Source organism: Strigops habroptila, chromosome 9, assembly GCF_004027225.2.
Source record: "Strigops habroptila isolate Jane chromosome 9, bStrHab1.2.pri, whole genome shotgun sequence".
Lineage (NCBI taxonomy): Eukaryota > Metazoa > Chordata > Aves > Psittaciformes > Psittacidae > Strigops > Strigops habroptila.
This window is the reverse complement of record NC_044285.2, coordinates 1-24,575: the sequence shown is the minus strand read 5'-3', so window position 1 is coordinate 24,575 and position 24,575 is coordinate 1. Positions and strand designations below refer to the sequence as shown.

The window sequence follows — 24,575 nt, the reverse complement described above, 5'->3', positions numbered from 1 at the left end:
TCAGAAAAAGCAGGGAAGTTTAGGCTGGATATTAAGAACAATTTCTTCACTGAGAGGGTGGTCAGGCATTGGAGGAGGCTGCCCAGGGCAGTGGTGGAATCACCATTCCTGGAAGTGTTCGGAAAAAAAACATATAGATGAGGCCCTCAGTGACATGGTTTAGTGGTGGCCTTGACAGTGCTGGGGTGATGGTTGGGCTGGAGTTTAAGCGTTTTTCCAGCCCAGTTGATTTTATGATTGAGAGGCCAGCAACGAGGAAACTGCCGTTGGTCATCCAAGTACAGCATTAATGGTGACATTAATTAAAAAGACTTGTATTGCCATTGCCAGAATTTTTACAGAAAGCAGCAGAAATGGCTTTATGATTGTTTACTCTGGTGTCACCCAGGCTGGACAACTGCAGGAGCCAGATTTGGATTTTGGAATGCATACAAAGTTTCCGTGCACTACTTGAATACCACCTTCAATGTATATTGTTCAGTAGGGGGCTCACTGAAAGAAATTCATTGCTGAGATAAATCAGTGTAAGGAGTCCTATTGTCTGTCAAGTGTATTGCTGACAAGAACAAAGTGTAACTAGAAATACTCCCTACTTAAACACCCAAGAGACTGAATCGGCATTGTGTACGTAGTGCTAACAGAGATGCCATGTCTTTCTCTGCCCTAAATTGCAGTGCTCCAAACCACCTCGCTGAGACCATTGGCGACTAAGATTTTTAGAAAGCGACACTGTGGAATGTCATAATGTGTCATGGGTGCATAATGTAGTTAGACATATAGGAGACTCTGAATGTTATGACTTTATGGGTATCGTGCGAATGAAAAGCATGGAGAGGGCTAGATCTGAAATTGGGCTTTCTTAGAATGGTCTTCTATTTCTGCCTTCTGGTTGGTTTTTTTTCTGTTGTTGTTGGCTTTTTGGGTGTGGGTTTTTTTGTTGGGTTTTTTTTGGTGGTGTTTTTTTTTTTTTGTTATAAAACAGATTAAAAAATTTAGATCTTGGATGTCTTAGAACTACTTTATTTTTTCATGCAGTATGAGTGGATCTTTAATGAATCCCTTGTTTTCAATCTTATGCCATGTACTTTGTGATAGATGTTCCTCAAAAACCAACTGTACCAGAGAGTCTCATATTCTCTATAAGCTCTTGAGTATTCCTTGCTCACAAAGGTATGCTCTTTGGCAGGATCTTTTGCAGCTGCAGTATGAAGGCGTTGCAGTCATGAAGTTATTTGACAGAGCAAAAGTGAATGTCAACCTTCTGATCTTTCTTCTGAATAAGAAATTTTATGGGAAGTAACTGTCCTCTGCCAGCAAGTCTCTGAAAGGGGAGATGAATAGAAATCTGCACGTACAGTTGTAGTGTGACGTAGCTATGTATCAGTTTATGCCCATGCCATGCTCAAATATATCAGATGTATCATGAATGAGGACTAAGAACCTCTTGTGAATTAACAACCCTCATTGAGTCTGCAGGGAGTTGGTTTCTTTAACTTTAAAGGTCCCCTGAAAAGTAGTTAATTTAGAATGTATTTTTATGTGGTGCTGGGGATTAAACTAATAAAAGAGTATACTTAGGGCATATGGATGCTTTATTTGCCTAATAACGTGCTTTGTGAGGCTTGAATTCTTGTTGCCTGGGTGAAGAGAAAGCCAGAACTGTACAGCTGTCGGTTTGCCTCTTCTTGAAAGCGAAAAAGGGTTGTGGATTGTGTTTGGACATTATTCTCAATGGAAATGACCAGGTCAAGAAATGGTCAAGGCCCAGCTTACCCATTGGCTTGTAACTTGCAGTGGTGGTGGTGGCCAGTTCCCCAGATGGAACCGCTATGGTCTGGTGTATCGTTAATGGTCCCAAATGGTCACTGAACTGTTTGTGACTATTTACTATAGCCACATAGAACAACTTTAGTGTCTCTTTTTTCTTGATTTGTTTCTGGTTTATCACACTGTAGTAATTCACGTATGGCCCCTTAAAGAGAGGGACTGTGGAATGTACTTACTAGTGCTTACAGATGAAAAGAAGCCTTCTGGGGAAGGAGAGGGAAACAAAATTTTTTTTGAGACATGTTAACTTTTGGTGTTGCTTGCAAAGTATTTGAAATGTAAAAATAACTTTTTTCCAGTTAAGAGCAATGTTCTATGTATCTGTATCTGATGCAATATGTTAGGCTCTACCTGCAGGCTCGTCTAAGGAAGACGACTATCTTAAATAGGTTAGCTTTTATAAAGTTAAATTTTTCTAGCTATGCTCAAGTTCGCATTCCTTTTACTCCTGTGGTTTTGTTAGGGGGTTTTGTTGGGTTTCTTTCCCCACCATGGGGGTGGTGATGCCTGTTCAGCTGTATCGAGTAAAAATGCATGGACTCTTTTCTTGGGAGGAAACACCAGAACAAAACTTGACCTTTAAATTCAGTAGTTGCTTCAGCTCTCCCCCAATTTTTTCTTAAGAGTTTTATTTTTAAAAGAAGGGATATATCTCTTAACTGCAAATTTCAAGTTATTCACAGGTCACTAATGTTGGTTGTTGAGATTACGGAGTTTAATTGAACTGCTTTATCTCTGCTGTACCCTGCGTTATTTCAGCTAAGATTTTTTTTTTTCCTCATTAAAGGCAGTTTTAGTATTGAAATGGCATGCCTCGGGGTAACTTTTCTGTAGTTCTCTCAGACCTGCAGGCGTCTAAACTGTGTTTAAACATTTCAATGTTAGTGCAGGTGCAAGTGAACGCAGTGACAAAACTCATTTAACCACAACGATCGTTATGGGCCCATCTCTGGTCCCGCCCCCCAGCCCCAGTCACACCCCCCAGCATGGTCCCACCTCGGACCTGCCCTCCCGGCCCCGTCCTGGTCACACCCACAGCCCTTGCCAAGGAGACGCCCCTGAGCATGGCCCCGCCCTCTTGGGGCCACGCCCCTGGCCCTGTATGAACCCTGGCCACAGCCCTGACCACGCCCCTACCCAAGCCACGCCCCCTGTCACAACTGCCCCCTGTCACAACCACCCCTTACCCCAGGCCAACCTGAACCCTGAACGTGATTATGGTGGGTCTGGGCTGGGTGCAAGGCCAAGGTGGGGTTAATAAAGGCCTGGGGGTGTGGTCTGTGCTGTGGGAGGGCTCTGGGAGGGGTGGGGTTAATAAAGGCCTGGGAGTGTTGTCTGTGCTGTGGGAGGGCTCTGGGAGGGGTGGGGTTAATAAAGGCTTGGGGGCGTGGTCAGTGCTGTGGGAGGGGCTAATGTAGGAGGTGGGTGGTACCAGTGGGTGGAATAAGATTCTGTCTAAGTAGCACCACGTGGTTTTTAGTCTGTTTGCTCCTACCAGCTCTTGTGCTGCTGACAGAAGCCACTGCGAAGTTTCGGTCTGCCGTTGGCCCTGTTTGTGTATCTGGAAGCCTCCGCAGTCTGTCTTTAGGAGAGGTACAGTTGTGTGCTTTCGTTCTTTGGAGCCCCTTAACCCAGTCTAGCACCCTATATTAGACTGATAGCGAGTGTCCTTGAAGTGTGCTCATGAAGCTACGTACGTGTTGGTAATCCAAATGGAACATGAGGAGTTCCTGAGTATAGGGATGAGTCTCAGTTAGACTCCTCATGTTTTTTACCATAAGGGTAACCACCCGTTCTATAGCAGGCTGGTAGCACAGAAGAAACACCTTGATAGGCTGACCCTGTCTCTACTAGAATTAAATTACTTAGCAGTGGTGAATAAAATTTGTCCACCATGTGTTCGTGGGTCCAGTCCCCAACAACTGCAAGTTCTTCAGGAATTGCTCTCAAAAGCCATGAGTTTAATGTGAATAAAGGAGAGTGTAAAGTCTTTTTGTCAGGTTTCCTGTTCATTTCTATTCAACAAGACTAATGAGCCTCGAAGTTTCATAAAGGCAATATAATCTTCTTGTGGAGAAACTAAGATTCCTTGGGATTAATAACTCAATGGTTACAGAAATGTAAATTCATCCTAGTATTATTCTCAACTTTTTGTATCAGTCTAAAGGACTGATACTCAGCTTCAGGCATATGATTTCTTAAGGTTTTACAGATAAACTTCTTTAATTATGGTATCTGTATGATAATATTTTCTTACAAAGTAGTGGTAGAACATAATCTTGTGAAACTTTTGTCAAATAAGATTCTCTACAGTGCACAATGACCAAATGTAAAACTAACATTTTTCCCCACTGACATACTCAGGCAGATTGGCGTGTCAGACTGACACAAGAAAACTCATATTTTACTTGTTTTGTAGGTTCTTGTGTCCCAGCAGAGTGTTGTTCTTTTTGAATAGCAGAGCAGATATTTGCCAGAATAGGTATGGATGATGGTAGAGAAACAAATGCATCAATATTCGCGAAGGAAATGAAAGAGGTATTAAACATGGCTAAGCCAGGGTCCAAGGCCCGTTTTTACTGTTAGGCTAATAAGAATTGTACTAGTATATTTCCCCTGAAAGAATGTACTTTGAAAAGTAGTCAGAAATTCAGCTTTCATCTGTTACCTTTATGATAAACCATGGAAACCTAGGACATATCTTAAATAACAAGATATACCAATACAAGTACAAATCAGTGCTCTGTTGGAGAGTGGGTTCAACATTTTGTTATTTCTTGGACTTCAAATGAGCCTAAGCTTCCCCAGTTCCCTTTCCCAAACTGATACAGTTTTAAGGGAAAGTGGAGGAATGCTGTAAGAGGAGTCTTTGACTAGAATTGGCAGCTGTTGGAAAGCTGTGAAAAGGTAAAATTTATGGCTGTGACACAATTTTTAAGAATTTCTGTATTAAGTTTCATCCACATAAGGCAGAGTATTCCTCGAGCATCCCTCTGAGCAGCCCTGTTCCTAATGGGGTTCTTAAAAAATGCATTTGTAGGGATGGAAACACAGGAAATACTTTCCTAAATAACATACATCGTACAAAACGCTAATGACAAATCACTCGTCATAATTGACGAACTTGGCAGAGGTACCAGCGCTGAAGAAGGAATTGGCGTTTGTTACGCTGCTCGCGAGTATCTGCTGAATTTAAAAGTAATTCTGTTTTGGAAAAAAACCAAAAAAACCCCCTTGTAATTATTTTATCATAAATGCAAGTTTGCATTTCTGTCTAGGAAGAGAACAACCTAGTCTCTTTAGTTTTGCTTCGTACAGCTTTGTATGCTCAAATGTTGAACCTCTGCTCGGCTGTTACCTTTCCGAAGTACAGTGGTAGTTCCGCACAGCAGTCACGCAGGCTGGAGGCTTGTTTAGGAAATAGGAAGAGATGGTTTTAGATGGGTTGAAAGTTTCACCTCTGTTACTAGTTATGCAATCATCTAATTTTTCTGATTTACTGTAATTTATTCCAGGATCATTTCCGAAACAAATTTTCTTCCTCGTTTCCTGATTTAGACATTTACATTATTTGCTACGCATTTCCTGGAACTGTGTCATATAGCTGCCTTATATCCCAGTGTGGAAAACTACCAATTTGCAGTGCAACATGTGAGAAGCAATGCTGGAAATAAGGAGAAAATTGCTTACACTCATGCACTCTCTAAAGGCTATACAGAGGAAAAGAACTATGGTAATGGATTCCACTCTGATGTTAACTTAGTAAACGTTATATAGGACATTATTTCAGTTAGTAGGCATCTAACAAGATTTTTCTGCTGACATTTCTCCCGAGTTAGTATCTCTCTCAGAGTTAAAACTGCAGGTCTGTAATTCGTTCCTAATGCTTGTGTTTTAACTGTGTAGTGAGATAGTAGTTTGGGGTAGTAAGAAGAACTTGGATGAAATTTTCCCTGCCCGTGGGAGGGGGTTGGAACTAGATCATCTTTAACGTCCTTTCCAACCCAAACCAGTCTGTGGTTCTATGAAAAAACCCCCCATTTTAATAATGTGAGTAGCTGCTTGATTCACCTCTGAATGAGATGAGCCAAACTCAGCACACAGTACTCGAGTCGATGATGGAAGTGAAAGTTCTGGAGAGACTTACAGCTGTGAATGCTGAGCTTTATGTAAAACTCTCTTACGTGTCTGCCATAAGTAATGATATATATAAATAGCAGCTTGGCCCTTTTCGATTAGCAAAAAGGCATCGAGTTTCTTTGAAAAATGGCAGGAATTTTACAGTGTATCAGCCTAAGGCTGTTTTGAGACGTTTCACCGAAGCGTTGGTGTTCTCAGGAAGGTGCGTTTACTTCTCTTTTAACTTCAGAATAAATCATGAAGACTCTACAGATTGACCAATTATGGGTCAATAAAGAAATGAGTGAGTGACAGTTAAGGCATAGCTACATTTTTAAGTTACAGAGATGCGTACCTTTCCCAATACTAGATTCCGAAGTTTGATTTGGGTGACATTTAATCAATAGGAAATGAGCTACACATGACTTTTGCAAACTAGCAGCGACTGAAGACTAGGAATTATTCCTGTCAGGCTTCAATTAACTGGCCTTAAAATGTTTAGAAATGAAGTAACAGGAAATCAATAGAAAGTTGAATATCCTTCCTCCTTGGGGTTTTGGGTTCTTTTTAGTACAACTTCACTGAGCGGCTGCAACCACGTATTCCAGTGTGAACGAACGTGTCTGTCTTCCTTCCACCCAACTTTGGCCAGGAGTTCTTACGTTTCATTTAGGTGCATGTGCATATACATAATTTGTTATGCATTTATCTATTAAACGGGTAATATAGAACAGTGCAGTATGTAATTTGTAACAACAAATATATATATTTATGATATACATTGCCGTTTAATGTATCTATCTTTGTAAACATAGCAGTGCAACAGAATAACATCGGTAGTCGGCGCACTGTGTTTTTTTCTGAAGAGGATTTTCGATTGATTTAAGCTATTAACCGCAGTTCACCTCTCTTCAGGCCTTTGTTGGCAAGTCTCTCACTCATTACCTCCGTCCATAAATACCATATTTATTGTCTAGCCCAGTGAGGACCATGGCAGAAAGAAGTATTTTGTGTTCAGGTTTCTTGGCACAACGAACCAGATCGGAAGTGATACGTATTTCAGACATTGGCTGGGCAGGGTGCACATCTCCCTGTTGGGGTCAGCCAGCGCAGCACCAGGAAGAACAGTTCTGGGGTGCGTGCCTGGAAGCCTGGCATAGTTTGACCCCATCAGAACTGTTCCCCTCTTCTCCGCACCTTATTTCAGAGCCTTCGGCTTGCTTCCAGCCCATCGGGACTCTGCGTTTACATACTCTGCGCACTGCTCTCTCAAAACAGATTTTAAGTAAGGAGTTTGGTTTTGGTGTGTTTTCTTACTGTCATCTGTATGCCACGGAGCGGGACCAGAACACAAAAAGATGGAATAGATACTTTCAGACTTATTTTTACATTACCTGTAAACAGGCCTCGGCAGGCAAATGGGCTTGAATTCGAGGGCCTTTGGTAGCACTGTCCATAACTCCCTGGAGGGGAGGAAAAAGAGAAGTACCTTCAAGGGCTGTTACTGCAGATGTCTCGTGATGCTCAGTAGGTCCCCCCCGGCCAACAGGGGCCAGGACCATGGTGCCATGAGGCACCCGTCCCAGCACAGGAATGGAGAGTGAACGTCGTGGAGCAGAGCCTGAGCAAGAGCCGTGGCACCATCCTCTGCAGCCTGTGGGACAAGGGCTGCGGGTGCTGTCCCCCTCGTCTTTCTAGCGTTTCTTAGGGGTGCGTGTACCTGTGTAAATGGCAGTTACTAAAGTGAAGAGCTGCTGCTTGGGGCAGCTTCCCTCATTTTCTTGCAGGTGTTTTATGGAGGGGGTGAAATAAAAAGGGGGATGTGGGGGAATCTGGGGGTGGATGGTGTCATTTGGGGCACTCCAGTGTCACAGGGCGGGGGGGCGATGATTTGGCAGAGGAGCAGGTGAGGATGGGTTGGGTCCCCTGAAAAAAGGGGGTAACAGCTTGATTTGGGTCCGATTCCTCCAAACAGGGACCTTCTGTCACAGGCTGTGCTTGTGGAGTCCAAGAGTACTCCCACTCCTCCGATTCTGGGTCTGCACGGGCAGTGGGGGATACCCACACCAAGTTTTGGAGAGAAAACCATCCCGTTTGTGATCTGTGTGGTGGTGGTGGTGGTGGTTAAACTGTTTTATCTCAAGCCACCAGTTTTGTTGCTCTTCTGGTTCTCTTCCCCATCCCACCGGTGGGGGTGCGGAGCTCCGCTGCCGTGCGCAACACAGGCGGAACCCTCGGCGCTCCCCGGTCATCCGCTGAGCAAGCGTCTTGTCCGTGAACGCACCCCTCGGCTTTCCCTTGTGGAGCGTGGGAGGAACAGCCCAAGCCTTGTCCTGTCGCCAGCAGCAAAGGCGAGGAATGGTTTTTGGTACGGAGACGCCGGGGACGGAGAAGAGTCAGCCTTGTTCTCAGTCAGCAGTTGGTGTCCCCGGAGGATGTAAACCGGTCGGGTGAGCGGCCGTTGCTCAGCCCGTTGCCTCCGCGGTACCGAAAAAGTGAGCAGGTGCTGCCATCATGTGGGAAAAACTCGGACGCCCGCGGGACTCGAACGCGGATTCCAGCAAGTGTTACATGAGTAGAACAGTGCTAAAGCGGAAGAGGGAGAGGGGGCGGTGAGGGTGTATAACGCATCATGCTCGCCATTGGCCGAGACACCTGTCAATCACCTATGGCTCCCCCGCCGCTCTGATTGGCCACCGCCTACCGCTGTCGCCATTGGTAGCGACGCCTGTCGATCACTCGTGGCCCGGCCCCCTCGCCGCTCTGATTGGCGGGAGCCCCCCGCAGCTGCCATTGGCGGAGACGCCTGTCAATCACTCTTGGCCCGGCCCCCTCGCCGCTCTGATTGGCAGGAGCCCCTCCTGCTGCCATTGGCGGAGTCGCCTGTCAATCACCCGTGGTCCGGCCCCCCACCTCTCTGATTGCCTAACCGCCACATGCGCAGCCCCTCTCTGTACCACGTGCAGTACCGATTTTTGGCCACATGGTGGCAGCACTGATCTGCTGCCGGCGCCTCATCGCCGCACTCCCACGTGCCGTGCCGCGATTTGGACGTAGGAGAGCACGGAAAAGCGGCGGCCAGGTTTAGAGCTTGGTGTTTGGTGCGGTCTGCTGGGGGCTTCCGGGGGTCTGGGGGGGATCTAGAGTGGACTGATGGGGGCTTTTAGGGATCTGGGGGGTTTGGAGTGATCTTATGGGCGCTTTAGGGGGTCTGGGGTGGGCTTTTTGGGCGTCTGGAGGGTATAGAGCTGTCTGAGGGGGGCTTTAGTGGGTCTGGGGGAAGATTTTGGGGGTCTGTTGGGCTTTCGAGTGGTCGGATGTGGGCTTTCCGAGATCTGGGGGATGATTCTGGGGGTCGGGGGGGTTTAGAGTGGTCTGCTGGGGGCTTTAGGGGGTCTGGGGGGTTTTAGAGCTGTGTGATGGGGGCTTTAGGGGGTCTGGGGGACTTTTATTGGGCATCTGGGGGGATTTAGAGTGCTCTGATGGGAGGTTTAGGGGGTCCGGGGTGGGTTTTTTGGGATTTGGGGGGGGTTTCGAGTGGTCTGATGGGGGCTTTAGGGGTTCTGGGGCGGGTTTTGGGTCGGGGAGGGGGATTTGGTGGCCTGGGGGGGCGGCTTTAGGGGGTTTACAGGAGGTTGTGGGGAGTCTGAGGGGGTTTTTTGGGTCTGGGGGGGTGTGTGTTTGAGTCTAGGGGTTCTTTTAGGGGATCTGGGAGGGGCTTGGGTGGTATTGGGGGTTGTGGGGTATTTTGAGAGGGGGTTTTAAGGGGTCTTGGGGGGGTAAGTTCTCTGGGGGTCTTTAGGGGGTGTGGGGGTGGTTTTGGGGGTCTGGGGAGGGTTTTGGCGGTGCTTTTGGGGTGTTTTGAGGTATTTAGGGCTCCTTTTTTTCTGTCTTTTGGGGTATTTAGGGCTGATTTTGGGTGTTTTGGGCTGTTTTGGGGTTGTGACACCCCAAATGGAATAAACCCCATCACTGCAGCCGCCTCCTGGTGTTATTTATTTGGGGGGGAGGGTCTGGGGGGTTCCCAAACTCTTGGGAACCGTTCGGGGGGGGATTTGGGAGGGGTGTGTTGGGGTGGGTGGGTGGGGGGGGGTTGTGTGTGTCCGGAATTTGCCCCCCGCCGGACTCGAACCCGGATCCCGGCGACTGTTACGTGAATAGAACGGTGCCAAGGGTGGGGGGGCGGGAGGGCGGTGAGGGTGTATAGCCCATCATGCTCGCCATTGGCGGAGGCGCCTGTCAATCACTCGTGGCCCGGCCCCCTCGCCGCTCTGATTGGCAGGAGCCCCCCGCAGCTGCCATTGGCGGAGACGCCTGTCAATCACTCTTGGTCTGGCTCCCCCCCCCCCCCAGCGCTCTGATTGGCTAACCGCCGCATGCGCAGCCCCTCTCTGTGCCACGTGCAGTACCGATTTCTGGCCACATGGTGGCAGCACTGATCTGCTGCCGGCGCCTCATCGCCGCTCTCCCACGTGCCGTGCCGTGATTTGGACGTAGGAGAGCACGGAAAAGCGGCGGCCAGGTTTAGAGTTTGGTGTTTGGAGCGGTGTGCTGGGGGCTTCCGGGGGTCTGGGGGGATCTAGAGTGGACTGATGGGGGCTTTTAGGGATCTGGGGGGTTTGGAGTGATCTTATGGGCGCTTTAGGGGGTCTGGGGTGGGCTTTTTGGGCGTCTGGAGGGTTTAGAGCTGTCTGAGGGGGGCTTTAGTGGGTCTGGGGGAAGATTTTGGGGGTCTGGTGGGCTTTCGAGTGGTCGGATGTGGGCTTTCCGAGATCTGGGGGATGATTCTGGGGGTCTGGGGGGGTTTAGAGTGGTCTGATGAGGGCTTTAGGGGGTCTGGGGGATGATTTTCGGGGTCTGGGGGGATATAGAGCTGTGTGATGGGGGCTTTAGTGGGTCTGGGGGATGATTTTGGGTGTCTGGGGGGATTTGCAGTGGTCGTATGGAGGTTTTAGGGGGTCTGGGGTGGGCTTTTTGGGGTGTCTGGAGAGTTTAGAGCTGTCTGAGGGGGGCTTTAGTGGGTCTGGGGGATTATCTTGGGGGTCTGGGGGGGTTTAGAGTGGTCTGATGTGGGCTTTTGGGGGTCTGGGGGAAGATTTTGGGGGTCTGGGGAGGTTTAGAGTTGGCTGATGGGGGTTTTATTGGGTCTGGGGGACGATTTTGGGAGTCTGGGGGTGTTTAGAGCTGTCTGATGGGGGCTTTAGGGGGTCTGGGGGATGATTTTGGGGGTCTGTGGAGGTTTAGCGTGGTCTGCTGGGGGCTTTAGGGGGTCTGTGGGACTTTTATTGGCATCTGGGGGGCTTTAGAGTGTTCTGCTGAGGGCTTTAGTTGGTCTGGGGGATGATTTTGGGGGTCTGGGCGGGTTTGTAGTGGTCTTATGGGGGTTTTAGGGGGTCTGGGGCCAGCTTTTTGGGGTGTCTGGAGGGTTTAGAGCTGTCTGAGGGGGGCTTTAGTGGGTCTGGGGGATTATCTTGGGGGTCTGGGGGGCTTTAGAGTGTTCTGCTGGGGGCTTTAGTTGGTCTGGGGGATGATTTTGGGGGTCTGGGCGGGTTTGTAGTGGTCTTATGGGGGTTTTAGGGGGTCCGGGGCCGGCTTTTTGGGGTGTCTGGAGGATTTAGAGCTGTCTGAGGGGGGCTTTCGGGGGTCTGGGAGGCGGTTTTGTGCGTCTGTGGGGGTTTAAAGCATTTTGATGGGGGCTTTTGTGGGTCTGGGGAAGGTTTTTTTGGCATCTGGTGGGGTTTAGGGTGGTCTGATGGGGGCTTTAGGGGGTCCGGGCGATAATTTTGGGCATCAGGTGGTGTTTAGAGCGGTCTGATGTGGGCTTTAGGGGTTCTGGAGGACGATTTTGGGGGACTTGGGGGGTTTAGAGTGGTGTGCTGCGGGCTTTAGTGGGTCGGGGGGACTTTTATTGGTCATCGGGGGGGCTTTAGAGTGGTGTGATGGGGGCTTTAGTGGGTCTGGGTGATGATTTTGGGTGTCTGGGGGGGTTTGCAGTGGTCTTATGGAGGTTTTAGGGGGTCTGGGGTGGGCTTTTTGGGGTGTCTGGAGGGTTTAGAGCTGTCCAAGGGGGGCTTTAGTGGGTCTGGGGGATGATCTTGGGGGTCTGGGGGGGTTTAGAGTGGTCTGATGTGGGCTTTCAGGGGTCTGGGGGAAGATTTTGGGGGTCTGGGGAGGTTTAGAGTTGGCTGATGGGGGTTTTATTGGGTCTGGGGGACGATTTTGGGAGTCTGGGGGTGTTTAGAGCTGTCTGATAGGGGCTTTAGTGGGTCTGGGGGATGATTTTGGGGGTCTGTGGGGGTTTAGAGTGGTCCGATGTGGGCTTTCCGAGATCGGGGGGATTTAGAGCTGTCTGCTGGGGGCTTTAGGGGGTGCGGGGGATGATTTTGGGTGTGTGTGTGGGGTTTAGAGTGGTCTGCCGGGGGCTTTAGGGCGTCTGGGGGACTTTTATTGGGCATCTGGGGGGATTTAGAGCCGTGTGATGGGGGCTTTAGGGGGTCTGGGGGGATTTAGAGCTGTGTGATGGGGGCTTTAGGGGGTCTGGATGATTTTTGGGTGTCTGGGAGGGTTTGCAGTGGTCTTATGGAGGTTTTAGAGGGTCGGGGTTGGGCTTTTTGGGGTGTCTGGAGGGTTTAGAGCTGTCTGAGGGGGGCTTTAGTGGGTCTGGGGGATGATTTTGGGGGTTTGGGGGGGTTTAGAGTTGCCTGCTGGGGGCTTTAGGGGGTCTTGGGGACTTTTATTGGGCATCTGGGGGGATTTAGAGCTGTGTGATGGGGGCTTTAGGGGGTCTGGGGGGATTTAGAGCTGTGTGATGGGGGCTTTAGGGGGTCTGGATGATTTTTGCTTGGAGTTGAAAGCGAGAAAAAGCCCAACAAAGCATGGCAAGTCAACAGCAAATACAGAGCAGGCATTTTAATGGGTGGAAAGCTAGCATTCATTTCTGAGCTCATAAATTTTGGGGAGAGCATGTTAAACATAAGTTCACTTTGTCTGTTGCTTTAGGCTTTTCTGTTTCCTGTGGGAGTAACAGAAGAAGATATGGTCTGACAAGTATATATGTTGAAGCATTGCTGTAGATCTGTAGATACAGACTGTGGACTATCTGCTAGCATTTGGGTCTGTGAAAAGAATACAACTCATGGCTGGTTAGACTGAGCTGCAAATGTGGAATGATCACTGTGAAGAGAGGACTTTGGAACACTGATTTGCATATCCTGTGGCTGTAGTAGCTCATTCTGTAGTCAAAAGACACTGAGTAAAGAAAGAAGGTAACTGTTGTTAAGCTAGATACCTTTGATTCGATGCACGTTTTGGCCAGGGTATTGCAGAGCCATAGACAGTCCTTTAACTTGGAGGTTCTTTAGCCAAGGTCCTCTGTGTGGTCCTGTTAATGCTGGCTACACGATGCTCTAGCAAACCATTACTTGTGGGGCTTCAGTGCTTGGCTGAGCAGAGGATCCCTGTTTTCCCCCAAAAGGACGGAAAGTGCCTTGGTTTACTAACATCCAGAGCCTGACTACACCTGCCTGGCACGCTTCTCATTGATAGGAGCAAACTGGACTTTAGTAGAATGGGTGAACAGAGCTCTGGAATTCTTTACACAGCCACTAGGCCAGTGATCAGGTGATAGAATTTTGGTAGATGAGGGATGATAACAGTGATCTCAGGTGAACCTGGAAAAGCTCTGACCCCTGATCAAGAAGGATGGGATCTTTTGCAGCTGGTCAGAATGTCAACCCTGAAACATGTATGCCAACTGCAGGCTGTAAAAAGCTGATGGAATGGTTTCTGGAGGGGAAATGGGGGAAGCACAGTGGACCAGAAGTACTGTTAAAAGAAAAAATAAGTCACCAAGAGATCTGACATGATCCTTTGATCTTGACAGGTCAAATTTGAGATGTCAGAAGCCTTGTTTGTTGACAAATGTGCACTTTGTGCTGTAGGCTGTGGTCTGATCTTCACTTGGTGGTTTTATAAAACTTCAGCATGAAATGTTCAGCCTTACTTCTGCATGAGCATAGCTTCTGTTACTATGAAGTAACAATGATTATGAATGAAGATTATGCCAGCATTAGTCACTATTCAGGATTGCTGGGCTTGATGGCTGATGTGTACATACATGGGGTTTAAGGTACTTTTTAAAAGAAAAGATGTATTAAAAAAGATACATCTTTCGGTGACTTGCCCTTTAGTATGGTGATAAATGGGCGAGGTGTAATAAAGAAAATGGGAAGATAGGTTTCTATTCTTTGTGTTTTCCTATCTTTTTCAAGGACTTTTTTTTTTTTTTTGTTAAGACAAAGGTAAATTTCCTAAATGAAATTATAGAATCGCAGAATCACAGAACCAACTGGGTTGGAAAAGACCTTTAAGATCATCAAGTCCAACCATTCCCCAGCACTGCCAAGGCCACCACTAACCCATGGCACTGAAGGCCTCGTCTAATTATCAAAATTTTAAGTTGTTTCTTTTGAATTGCAGCACAGAAGGATCTTAAGACCAAGAAGAAGTGGATGACTTCTGGAAAGAAAAACAGTTGCTGTCAAGAACTTCAGTATCCAGAGGCTTCAAGTGACACTGGTGATTCTGTCTTTGTAGAATCTGACTACCAAAAAGGGGGAGTGAAAGACCTGAAAGAGAGTCAGAAGCGCATAAAACTCCCACCTCCACAAAACCTGAGAGAGCCAATCTCCAGAGGCAGTCCAGACTTGCTTGTTAGAAGGAGAGAAAGAAGCTGTGAAAAAAGTACAGAAAACAAAGTGCCAACTGTGGCATTACAACAAAGTACAGAGGTAGAATCAGATAGCTGGGATGGTGAATTTGAATCGTTAATAGAACGGATAAGGAAACGAAGTATACCTCAAAAACCTACGTTAAGCACAAATAAAACTGTCCGCCAGCCAAGCACAAGAGGTGAGCAATTGCTCCTGGCTGACTTGCAAGCTACTGACAGCAATGGTAGTGCCACTTGCCTAATTATTTTCATTTGTGTGGCATATGCTTTAGAAGTGCAACCCAGCATCTTGCAATTGAATTTGGTGAAATCAGAAATGATTTCTTTAGCATTGCGATGAGTGATTCTACTAGTCTTGTGGTATCAAAGTTTTAAGTTTTTCAGCATTGCTTGTTTTTATAATTCCTATAACTGCAGGCATTTTAAAAATAGTTTTGAAAACAAAATCTAACTGATGGTTTTGAATGACGTTCCCTAGCCAACAGAGAGAAGGCCTACTGAAACCACAGACCTTGAAGTGGTCTGTGATTTCTGGTGTGAGGGTCAGTCATTTTACCAATCTGTCCAGATGTGGAATGGGGATATAGGTAGCTATCTGATCAGAACTTGATTGTGAAACAAATAATGTGACTTACGGTACATGACAGAAGGTTAAAGTCATTTTTCTGTTCAAATAGTGTCTCTGCATTACTTACAAACTCTTAACAGTTTCTTTGCATGCATCACTATGCCCCGATCATTTTCTTTTCCGACGGCTAGAAAGTCACTGGTTTTCCTCCTAAAATGAATTCTTTTTTTCTAGGAAAGCTCCTCAAATGTTACTTTACTAACATTGTTTCTTTGCAAGCAGGGATTTTAAATGGAGGACGTAAAGCAGCAACCTCCCCACACACAGGTATTTCTCCCATTTAACTTTCTGTGCTGTAGACTAGGCCGTGGCCTGAAAAAGGCAGTGGGTTGGTCAGCCAGTGTAAATGACCACACCAGACCTGTACTGGTCCCATTCGGACACCCTGAGAACTCAGTGTGCGCAAACATTTCTGGCTGTGTCCTGTGAGATCATCATATATAATCTATCTGTTTCTAGCAGCAGAGAGCCATGAGGATATATTTCATAAGGAAGATTTTGAAATACATTTTTATGAACCATTCTCTTACATGAGATGAAGTGACCCTCATTTGGAGTAACAGGCATGCAAGAAAGAGTCTCACACTTGTTTTCCCTGTGTTTCTGTTTCTTGTCTTTCTAGTGGGCTGTTCATTGCAGTGATTGTGAGTCTGCTCTTCCTTGTGTTATTGAGGTTCACAGCTGGGGTTCTCTTCTGGATTTTCATCTTTGGTGTGATTGGAATTATAGGTTATGGTAGGTGTAATCCTCCAGCCTCTGAGGCTATTTTTCCTTATTGCTTAATTTTGGGCAGGGAAAGTAAGCGATTACATCAATTAAATGCTATAGGTGGGAGAACTAGTGCCTGGGTTTAGACACAGTTAAGTGAGAAGGGCTTAAATGGCAGCGAAATTTAGTAAGAATCCAGCTGTGCTGACACTTAGCAGCAGATGTAGTAACCCGAACTATCTACCCACAGTGTGCTTAGTCTGTATTCACTTGTACTGATCTTTCTTTTCTATATATGTGATGTTACAGCTGACTAGTCTCGCAGTAATGCGTGTTTGAGTTTTGCTTACCTGACGTGCTGAGGACAAAACACTTCACTTGTCAAAGATTTAAAAAAACCCCAACCTTGTCTCTGCACTCTTCAGAAACACTCATTTTATATTGATTGTTTTTTAACAGGCATCTGGCATTGTTACTGGGAGTACGACCATCTGAAAGGAATACCTGGATCTGACCTCACTGTTTATGATACTGGATTCCAGAGGGACTTCAGAGTGTGCCTGCAGCTGAGGCAAACATGGTTAGCATTTAATAAGTGCCCTTAACTTGGTATCTGTTAATGGATACTCGGGAGATTGAGTCACTGTCTTGCTACAGTTTCTGCCTTGTTAAATCTCCTCCTCTACGTATGTTGCTCATAGAAGTAAGCAGAATTCTCTTTCTTATACCAAGTGCAAAAATCTACTTTTTTTTGCAAGGCTACTAGTGTATTTGTAAGGGGACATAACGCAGTCGCACTAGTGATGAGAGTGAAAAATGCTTGTGTTACTGGCATGTGTGTCTATGTGTGAGGACACCGGGGTGGTGTTTAGGGGCACCCACCTGTGTCCTCCCCCCCAGTGAAGCTGCTGCAGGTGCTGCGGGTGCTGGGTGCCCGCAGTGGGGCCAGGCTCAGCGTCCCAGGGGTGCCGCTGGAGCTGCTGGTGCTGGCCAGGAGTGTTGCCTATGGCTGCTCCACGGCCTTCCCCTTCAGGTAGGAACGCGCCTAAAGGGGTGGTGATGGGGGCAGCACCCATGGGTGCCCCCTATGACTCTCTCTCCGCTCCCCCCCTGTGCTTGGGGTGAAGTGCTCTTCCTCCTCCTGCAGACCATGACCCTTGGCTTCCTCACACAGCACTTGGGGGGCACACGGGGAGAGGTAAATGGGGTCTATGGGGCACCCATGGGTGCTCCTTTGCCTTCATTATAACAACACACCCCCCCCATTTTTTCTGCAGGGGTGCTGCTGTGGCTGGTTAATGGGTGTTACTGGGCACCCTCCTCTCAACCCATACCCCCCCAGGCTCATCACCTTCTTCCAAGAGGCCAATCTGCCCATCATCATCTTCAGCAGGGTGAGGGGGGGCACCCATGGCAGGGTTTAAACCCTGGGTCACCATAAGCACCCCCTGAATCGACCCAGTGGTTTGTTCCCTCCTATTCAACCCAATGGTTCATTCCTACCCCCCCCAAATCAACCCAGTGGTTCATTCCTCCTCCCCAAATCAACCCAATGCTTCATTCCTCCCCTCCCCAAATCAACCCAACAGTTCATTCCCCCCCCCGCAATCAAACCAATGTTTCATTCCCCCCCCCCCAGGTGACCCAATGGTTCATTCCCCTCAATTCGACCCAACGGTCCCCTCCTAAATCAACTCAATGGAACCCCCACAAATCAACCCAATGGTTCCCCCCAAAATCAACTCAACGGTTCATTCTGCCCCCCCAAATCAACCCAATGGTTCATTCCTGCCCCCCCAAATCAACCTAATGCTTCATTCCTCCCCCCCAATCAACCCAATGGATCATTCTCCTCCCCAAATCAACCCAATGGTTCATTCCTCCCCCCAAATCAACCCAATAGTGCATTCCTCCCCCCTCCCCATATCAACCCAATAGTTCATTTCCCACCCCCACCCAAATCAACCCAGTGGTTCATTGGCACCCCCCCAAATCGACCCAGTGGTTCATTCCTTCCCCCTAAGTAACCCAATGGTTCACTCCCCCCCACCCCCCAAATCAACCCAAAGGTTCATTCCTCCCCCCCCCAATAAACCCAATGGTTCATTCCCCACCCCCAAATCGACCCAATAGTTCATTCCTGCCCCCCAAATCAACCCAGTGGTTCATTACTCCCCCCCCCAATAAACCCAGTGGTTCGTTCCTCCCCCAAATCAACCCAATGGTTCATTTCCCCCCCAAATCAACCCAATGGTTCATTTCCCCCCCATTCACCCCGATGGTCCCCATCACCCCCAATTCAACCCCTTGGGGGGGGTCCTTGATGCAAAGCATCCATGTGTGACCTCCCCTTTCTGTCCCCCCCACCGCCCCCAGCTCCTTCAAGCCGCTACCAACTACAGCCAAGGCCACATGGGGCAGCTCTCGGGGGTCACCACCACCCTCCTGTTCGGGGGGGCCGGGCGCAGGTCTTCACCTCCCTTCAGGTGAGACCCCCCACCTTGGACGCCCCAAATCCCCTTTTCCACCCCCCGCAATGTTCCATCTCCAACAGGAGATGGAGGACCCACTCCTGGCCTTGACCTTCGCCACGTTGGCCGCCTGCAATGGGCTCCTATTGGGGCAGCTGCTGTATTATGGGGGGGGGGACCCCCCAAACCTCCCCCTCACCGCAAAGTGGACTGACCCCGGATCCCCCCATACCCTCCCCCCAATGGAACAAACTGGGGGGTGGTGTTAAAAAGGGGGTTTTTGTGGGGTCAAACATCCCCGCATTAATAAAATGGGTTTTCACTGGTGCTATGAGTCTAATTTGGGGTGTTTGGGGCCATTTCTGGAGGGTTTCAAGATGATTTTGGGCCAATTTGTGCTGTTTGGACATAATCTGGGGTAATTCCAGCTGCTTTGGGGCATTTTGGGTGGATTTTGAGCTGCTTTGGGGACTTTAGGGGCATTTTGGGGCATTTCAGGCTATTTGGGGGCAGTGTTTAAGACCATTAAAGCCACTTTGGGAGTCGTTTGAGCTGATTTGGGGCAATTTGGGTGGGTTTTGGGGCTTTTCTGGCTGGGTCAGGGTGTTTTGGGACACCTTCAGCTGCTTTGGGGCATTTTGGGGGCACTTGGGGTGGGTTTGGGGGCATTTCTAGCTGTTCCTGGGGAATTTGGGGGACTTTGGGGTCAATTGGGGTGATTTTTGCTCTTTGGGGACAATTCAAGCTGGTTTTGGCTGAGTTTTCGGTCATTTGGGAGGGTTTGGGGGCATTTGGGGGTTCTTGGGGTGGGTATGGTGCATTTCTGGGTGGTTTTAGGGCCGTTTGGGGCATTTTGGGGCAGATTTGGGTCAATTCGCGCTGGTTTGTGACATCTTTCGGCAACTCCAGCTGGGTTTTGGCTGATTTTGAGGTAATCTGGGCTGGTTTGGGGCATTTCAGGCGGGTTTTGAGGCAATTTGAGCTGGATTTGGGTTATTTTGGGTGTGTTCGGGGCAAATTTGGGCACGTTTCTGTAGGATGCCTTCTACAGGACGGAGCCGGACGCGGTCGAATCAACGCGGGGGGTTTCAATCCGCGCGCGGCGCCGCGGGATTCAATCAGGTCCGACGCCGCTTCACTCCGCCCGACCCGCGCCGCTGGGTCCTAAAGCCCGACCGTAGGACATAGAATCCCGCAAAGGGTTGGGCTGGCAGGATCCTTCTTCCCAATATAGAATCATGGAATGGTTTGGCTTGGAAAGGACCTTAAGATCATCTAGTTCCAACCCCTGCCATGGGCAGGGACACCTCGCACTAAACCATGTCACCCAAGACTCCGTCCAGCCTGGCCTTGAACGCTGCCAGGGATGGAGCATTCACAACTTCCTTGGGCAACCCATTGCAGCACCTCAGCACCTTCACAGTAAAGAACTTCTTCCTTATATCCAACCTAAACTTCTCCTGTCTCAGTTTGAACCCATCACCCCTTGTCCTGTCACTACAGTCCCCAATGAAGGCCCCTCTCCAGCATCTTTGTAGCCCCCTTCAGACACTGGAAGCTGCTCTGAGGTCTCCACACAGCTTCTCTTCTCCAGCCCCAGTGTTCTCAGCCTGTCTCCATACAGAAGGTGCTCCAGCCCCTGCTCATCCTCGTGGCCTCCTCTGGACTTGCTCCAACAGTTCCATGTCCTTCTTATGTTGAGGACACCAGAACTGCACACAATATTCTGTGGGTTGGGTACTCCAAGGTTTACAGCCTATCCAATGCATATAATCTCCGTGCCAACTGTTCTGCCTTTACATGTCCCCTCACTCAACTTCATACACCCCCTCCACTTCTTTATCTCTCTCCTTTTACGGTTCGATTTCACAGCTCTCTGGCAGACATGTGGCACCCAACCTACTGCTTAACTCCAGAACCACTTTGCACCCACTTAGTTTCATAGGTTGTACAACGACAGCATTCTTGTTAACCAGAGAGTGTGTCTGTCACCCAGAGATGACATTGTCTTGAACTAGAGTGTGTCTGTTTAAGTCATGGTATCTCAAACCCTCTGTTTCATTCCCTGAGTAACTTAACCCCAGCCCCAATATTACAAAGCCTTAATATTGTAAAGCCTTTATATTACAAAACCTGAACATTATAAAGCCTCATCCCCAATATACAACTACAGTACTGCTTGTATCACACTGGGCATCACCTACACACAGTGAGGTCTGCAATAGTACCACCAACATGGCAATCTATCCTTGCTTTCCCACCTATAACTCCATCTCTGTGTTGCCTCTCTGATAGCCACTCTTGAGCATCATGGAACATGGATGCAACCCTGGAGTTTTGCCTTTATTGAAGAATCCTTTTCTCTCTTTGACCTTTTCTGTGCTATAGACATCACCCAGCACAAGCAAGAGACCTCATCCTGCCTCTTTTAACCCAGCTGGTGGTTTGCCCCACCCCTGCCCCAGGGCATTGAGGGAGGGGCTGTGGGTGGTGCCTGGGGTATATAAGGCTCAGTATTTCAGCTGGGGGCTCTTTCAGCTTTTGGGCTTCAGCAGGGTCAGTTCTGGGGTGTTTGCTTTATCTATTGTAGCTTTTGAGCCTTGTGGTATGTTGTACTGCTGTTGTTTGTTGTTTAATGTGATGGAATCAGCTGAGTGAAGAGCTTTGGATCTCGTAAAGCTTTACCAATGTATGTATTAATAACTATCTCTGTAAGGTTTTGTAAAGTTTTATATTTATAGGAGGTGTTTAGGTTTTCTAAGGTTGTTTATTGTTATGTTTCATTGTTTCTATTATTGGGCCCTGAATGATGTCTTTGCTGATGATAGAGTTTTGAGGATGCTTTTCACTGTTTTTGTTCTGTATTGGATTATTAAATGAAATATTTACTACCATAGAGAACCAAAGTAGAGCAGTGATAAGGTGGAACTGGAAGTCATTGTTCAGGTGTTATTAGTTGGATGTTATTGCCCATTACCTACACATGGAGATCTCATGATCAGTTCCACCAACATGCCAATCTGTGCTTTGCCATCTAAAATTCTCTCTCAGTACTGCTCTTACATAAAACACAGTCGGGTGTTTTACATAAGAGCAGCGCCCTAATGGCACTTGGGGACCCCCCATGGGGCTCTTGGGGGTCCCTATAGGGTGCCGTGCCATTGATGATGTGGATGATGTCACCACGGTCCTGGTGGCATCACAACACCATAAGTCAATAAACGCCGTGAGGCGTGTGTTGTGCATCTATAGGGAACTATGGCGCAGTGGGGAGGGGCTCTATAGGGCACTATGTGGGAGTGTAGGGTGCGTATAGAGCTCTATGGGTTGTCAGGGGCCACGTGTGGGTCTATGGGGGATCTAGCAGTTGCTGCGTGTCTTTATGGGTGGCCGTGGCACACTACAGAGCGTCCAGGGCTCACTTTAGGGTGGCTATGGGGCATCTGTAGGTTGCAGTGGCTCATTATGAGGATCTATGAGTCTCTATGGGGCATCTGTGAGTCACTTTGGAGTAGCCATGGGTTGCTGTGGGGTGTCTATCAGCCACTGTGACTCTCTATGGGATGTCTATAGGGTGTCCATGGAGTGCTGTGGATGGCTACGGCATGTCTATGGGTTTCTGTAGGTCACTACGGTGTGTCCATGGCTCATCAAGTGTTGCTGTGCTGTGTCTATGAGTCCCTCTGGAGCCCTACGGGATGTCTATAGGGAGTCTATGGGGCTGGGGGGCCTATATGGGATCTACTGGGCTCTATGGGGCTCTATGAGGTGGCCAGGAGTTGCTCTGGGTCACTACGGGGTATGTAAAAAAATATATTTTACTAAAAGTGACTAAGCCAAATCTGAAGAAAACTGAGCAAAAACTGAGCAATCACAAATAAAACTGTAATAAAAGTGAATGAAAGATTAAAAAAAAATGAATGAAAGCGAATAAAAAAATGGACTGGTGTTGGGGTACTTAGGGGTTGCAGGGGGAGTGGGGTTCCTATGGGGCACTTGGGGATCCTTAGCAGGTGCCATGTATACAGATACAGCTGCTGCTGTTATTGCAATGCCGGTAGTCAACAAAAGCTGTGGGGCGTGAGTTGTGGGTCTATAGGATGCTATGGGGCAGCGGAGGGTGTTTATGGGGTGATATGGGTTGCCATGGGGCAGTGTGTGGGTCAGTCTGGGCTCTCTGTGGGTAGTTATGGGGATCTGTGGGTCACTATGGGGTCTATATGGGTTGTTATGGAGGGTCCAATGGTTGCTGTCGGGTGTCTGTGGGTCACCGTACGGTTCTATCCGATGTCTATAGGGTGTACAGGGCTCTATGGAGTGTCCAGGGGCGGGCGAGGTAGTAAAAGGGGTGGCGGGGGTGGCGGCGGCGGCGGGAGCGGCAAGGGCGGCGCTGGTTACGAGAGCGGCACGCGGAGAAGGGGGGCGGGAGCGGCCGGAGGGCCGGAGGCAGCGGCGGCAGGGCTGGGGGCAGGGGCGGTGGCGGCGGGTGAGGTAGTAAAAGGGGCGGTGGGGGCGGCAGCAGCGAGGGGAGGCAGCGGCGGCAGCGGGAGCGGCGCCGGCTGCAGGAGCGGCAGGGGCGGGGCTGGACCGGCAGGAGCGGCGGGGGCAAAGTGGGGGGGGGTGCGCGGGGTGGCAAGGGCTGGGGGCTCATGGCTCATTAGTGCAGTTAATTAAATTTGATTTACTTTACCTTTATTTACGGCTATATAAATTTATTTGAGTTTTAGTCGGGATTTTATCACTTTTGTTCAGTTTTGTTCCCTTATGCAGTTTTTTATTGACTTTTATTCACTTAATATGGACTTAAATAACTTTAACTTTTTTCTCTTTTAATTCACTTTCTAGTCGCTTTTTAGTAACTTTTTTCAGGTTTTCGGGGTTTTTTTCCCAATTTCTAATCACTTCTGTTGGCATTTATTCACTTTTTATTGAGGCATAAATACTCGCTTTTACTTGCTTATACTCGATTTTTTATTTGCCTGAATTCACTTTTAACCACTTTTTATTCAGCTGTGTTGGGAACACCTGGTTTCAATAAGAGCTCATGAGGCAGAGGGAGGTTTAAAGCTTTATTCGAATGAAGGGAGATCTCCACCAGACACACGTGGTTCAGGGTTCTCCGTTTGCAGTCAGTATCCACCTATTTGATACTTTCCCTGCCTGCAAAGTGCCTCCTCCTTTCTCCTTTGCCTCAGATCCTCTGAGCCATTTTACTGTGCATAAGCGGCAGTTCCCAAGAGATGGGCGAATTTCACAAGGCTAAGCAAGATCTGCAAGGTTTAACAAGTTCTCACATTATTGATGCTGTTTCTTTTTCATAGAACCACAGAGCTTTTGTAAGATTCTGCACTTTGTCCCTGTTGTCTGCTGTGTATTTGTGTATTCCTGGCAAGGCCACAGCTGTTCTCCACAAGCTTTATGCACGTTTTTGTCACTCTTGAACTCCCATGTACTTGCTTTGGATTCACTTTTACTTCACTTTTATGCTGTTTTATTCAGATGTATTTGCTTTTTAGTTCCTTTGAGTGATCTTCAATGCAGTTTTATTCACTTTTCTTGGAGATTTATTCAGATTTCTTCCCTTTTCTTTTTTTTCATTCACATTTAGTTCACTTGAGTTTTATTAAGGTTTATTCACTTTCATTGGTGTTTATTCCCTTTTCAGCTTTGTGCCTGTTTTATTTAACTGCAATCCAGTTTAATGGAGCTGGAGCAACTGCACTGGGCCCGGCCCACGCCCCAGGATGGACCTGAGCCCCCTGCAAAGGTGAGACCCACAGCCAGCCCCACACTGCCCCATGGCGACCGAGTGACACACATATATACCCCACAAATACACACTCCCCCACCCTCATGGTGCCCTATAGACCCACAAGACGTGTCCTCCAGCTTTTATTGACTTCTGGCGTCATGATGTCACCAGGACCGCAATGACATCATCACCATCATCAATGACACAGTGCCCCATAGGGCCCCCACTACCCCCCCGCAGCCCCTCAGTTGGCTCAGTGTGCGTTTGGCTCAGTGTGCGTTTGGCTCAGTTTGGCTCTGGTTTTGCAGAGGTTTTGGCTCAGTTTTTGGATCTGTTTTT

General features: G+C 48.2%; 1 protein-coding gene and 1 long non-coding RNA gene across 6 annotated transcripts in view; both read left to right on the top strand.

Moving 5' to 3' along the window:
• Positions 1-2,632, top strand: part of IQGAP1 (IQ motif containing GTPase activating protein 1) — a 69,212-nt gene extending 66,580 nt beyond the window's left edge. For all 5 annotated transcript variants that reach the window (XR_003993203.1, XM_030497813.1, XM_030497810.1 and 2 more), the window contains one exon: positions 1,187-2,632. Coding sequence is in view for 4 of the 5 variants with exons in the window: in XM_030497813.1 (XP_030353673.1) it covers positions 1,187-1,300 (114 nt within the window). In the remaining variant the exon portion in view is untranslated. The remainder of the gene's footprint in view (positions 1-1,186) is intronic.
• Positions 2,633-3,274: 642 nt separating this feature from the next.
• On the top strand, positions 3,275-7,238 carry LOC115612930. Its single transcript, XR_003993204.1, has 2 exons — positions 3,275-5,025; positions 5,386-7,238. It is a non-coding gene; the product is annotated as an uncharacterized LOC115612930 (long non-coding RNA).
• Positions 7,239-24,575: the final 17,337 nt, after the last annotated feature.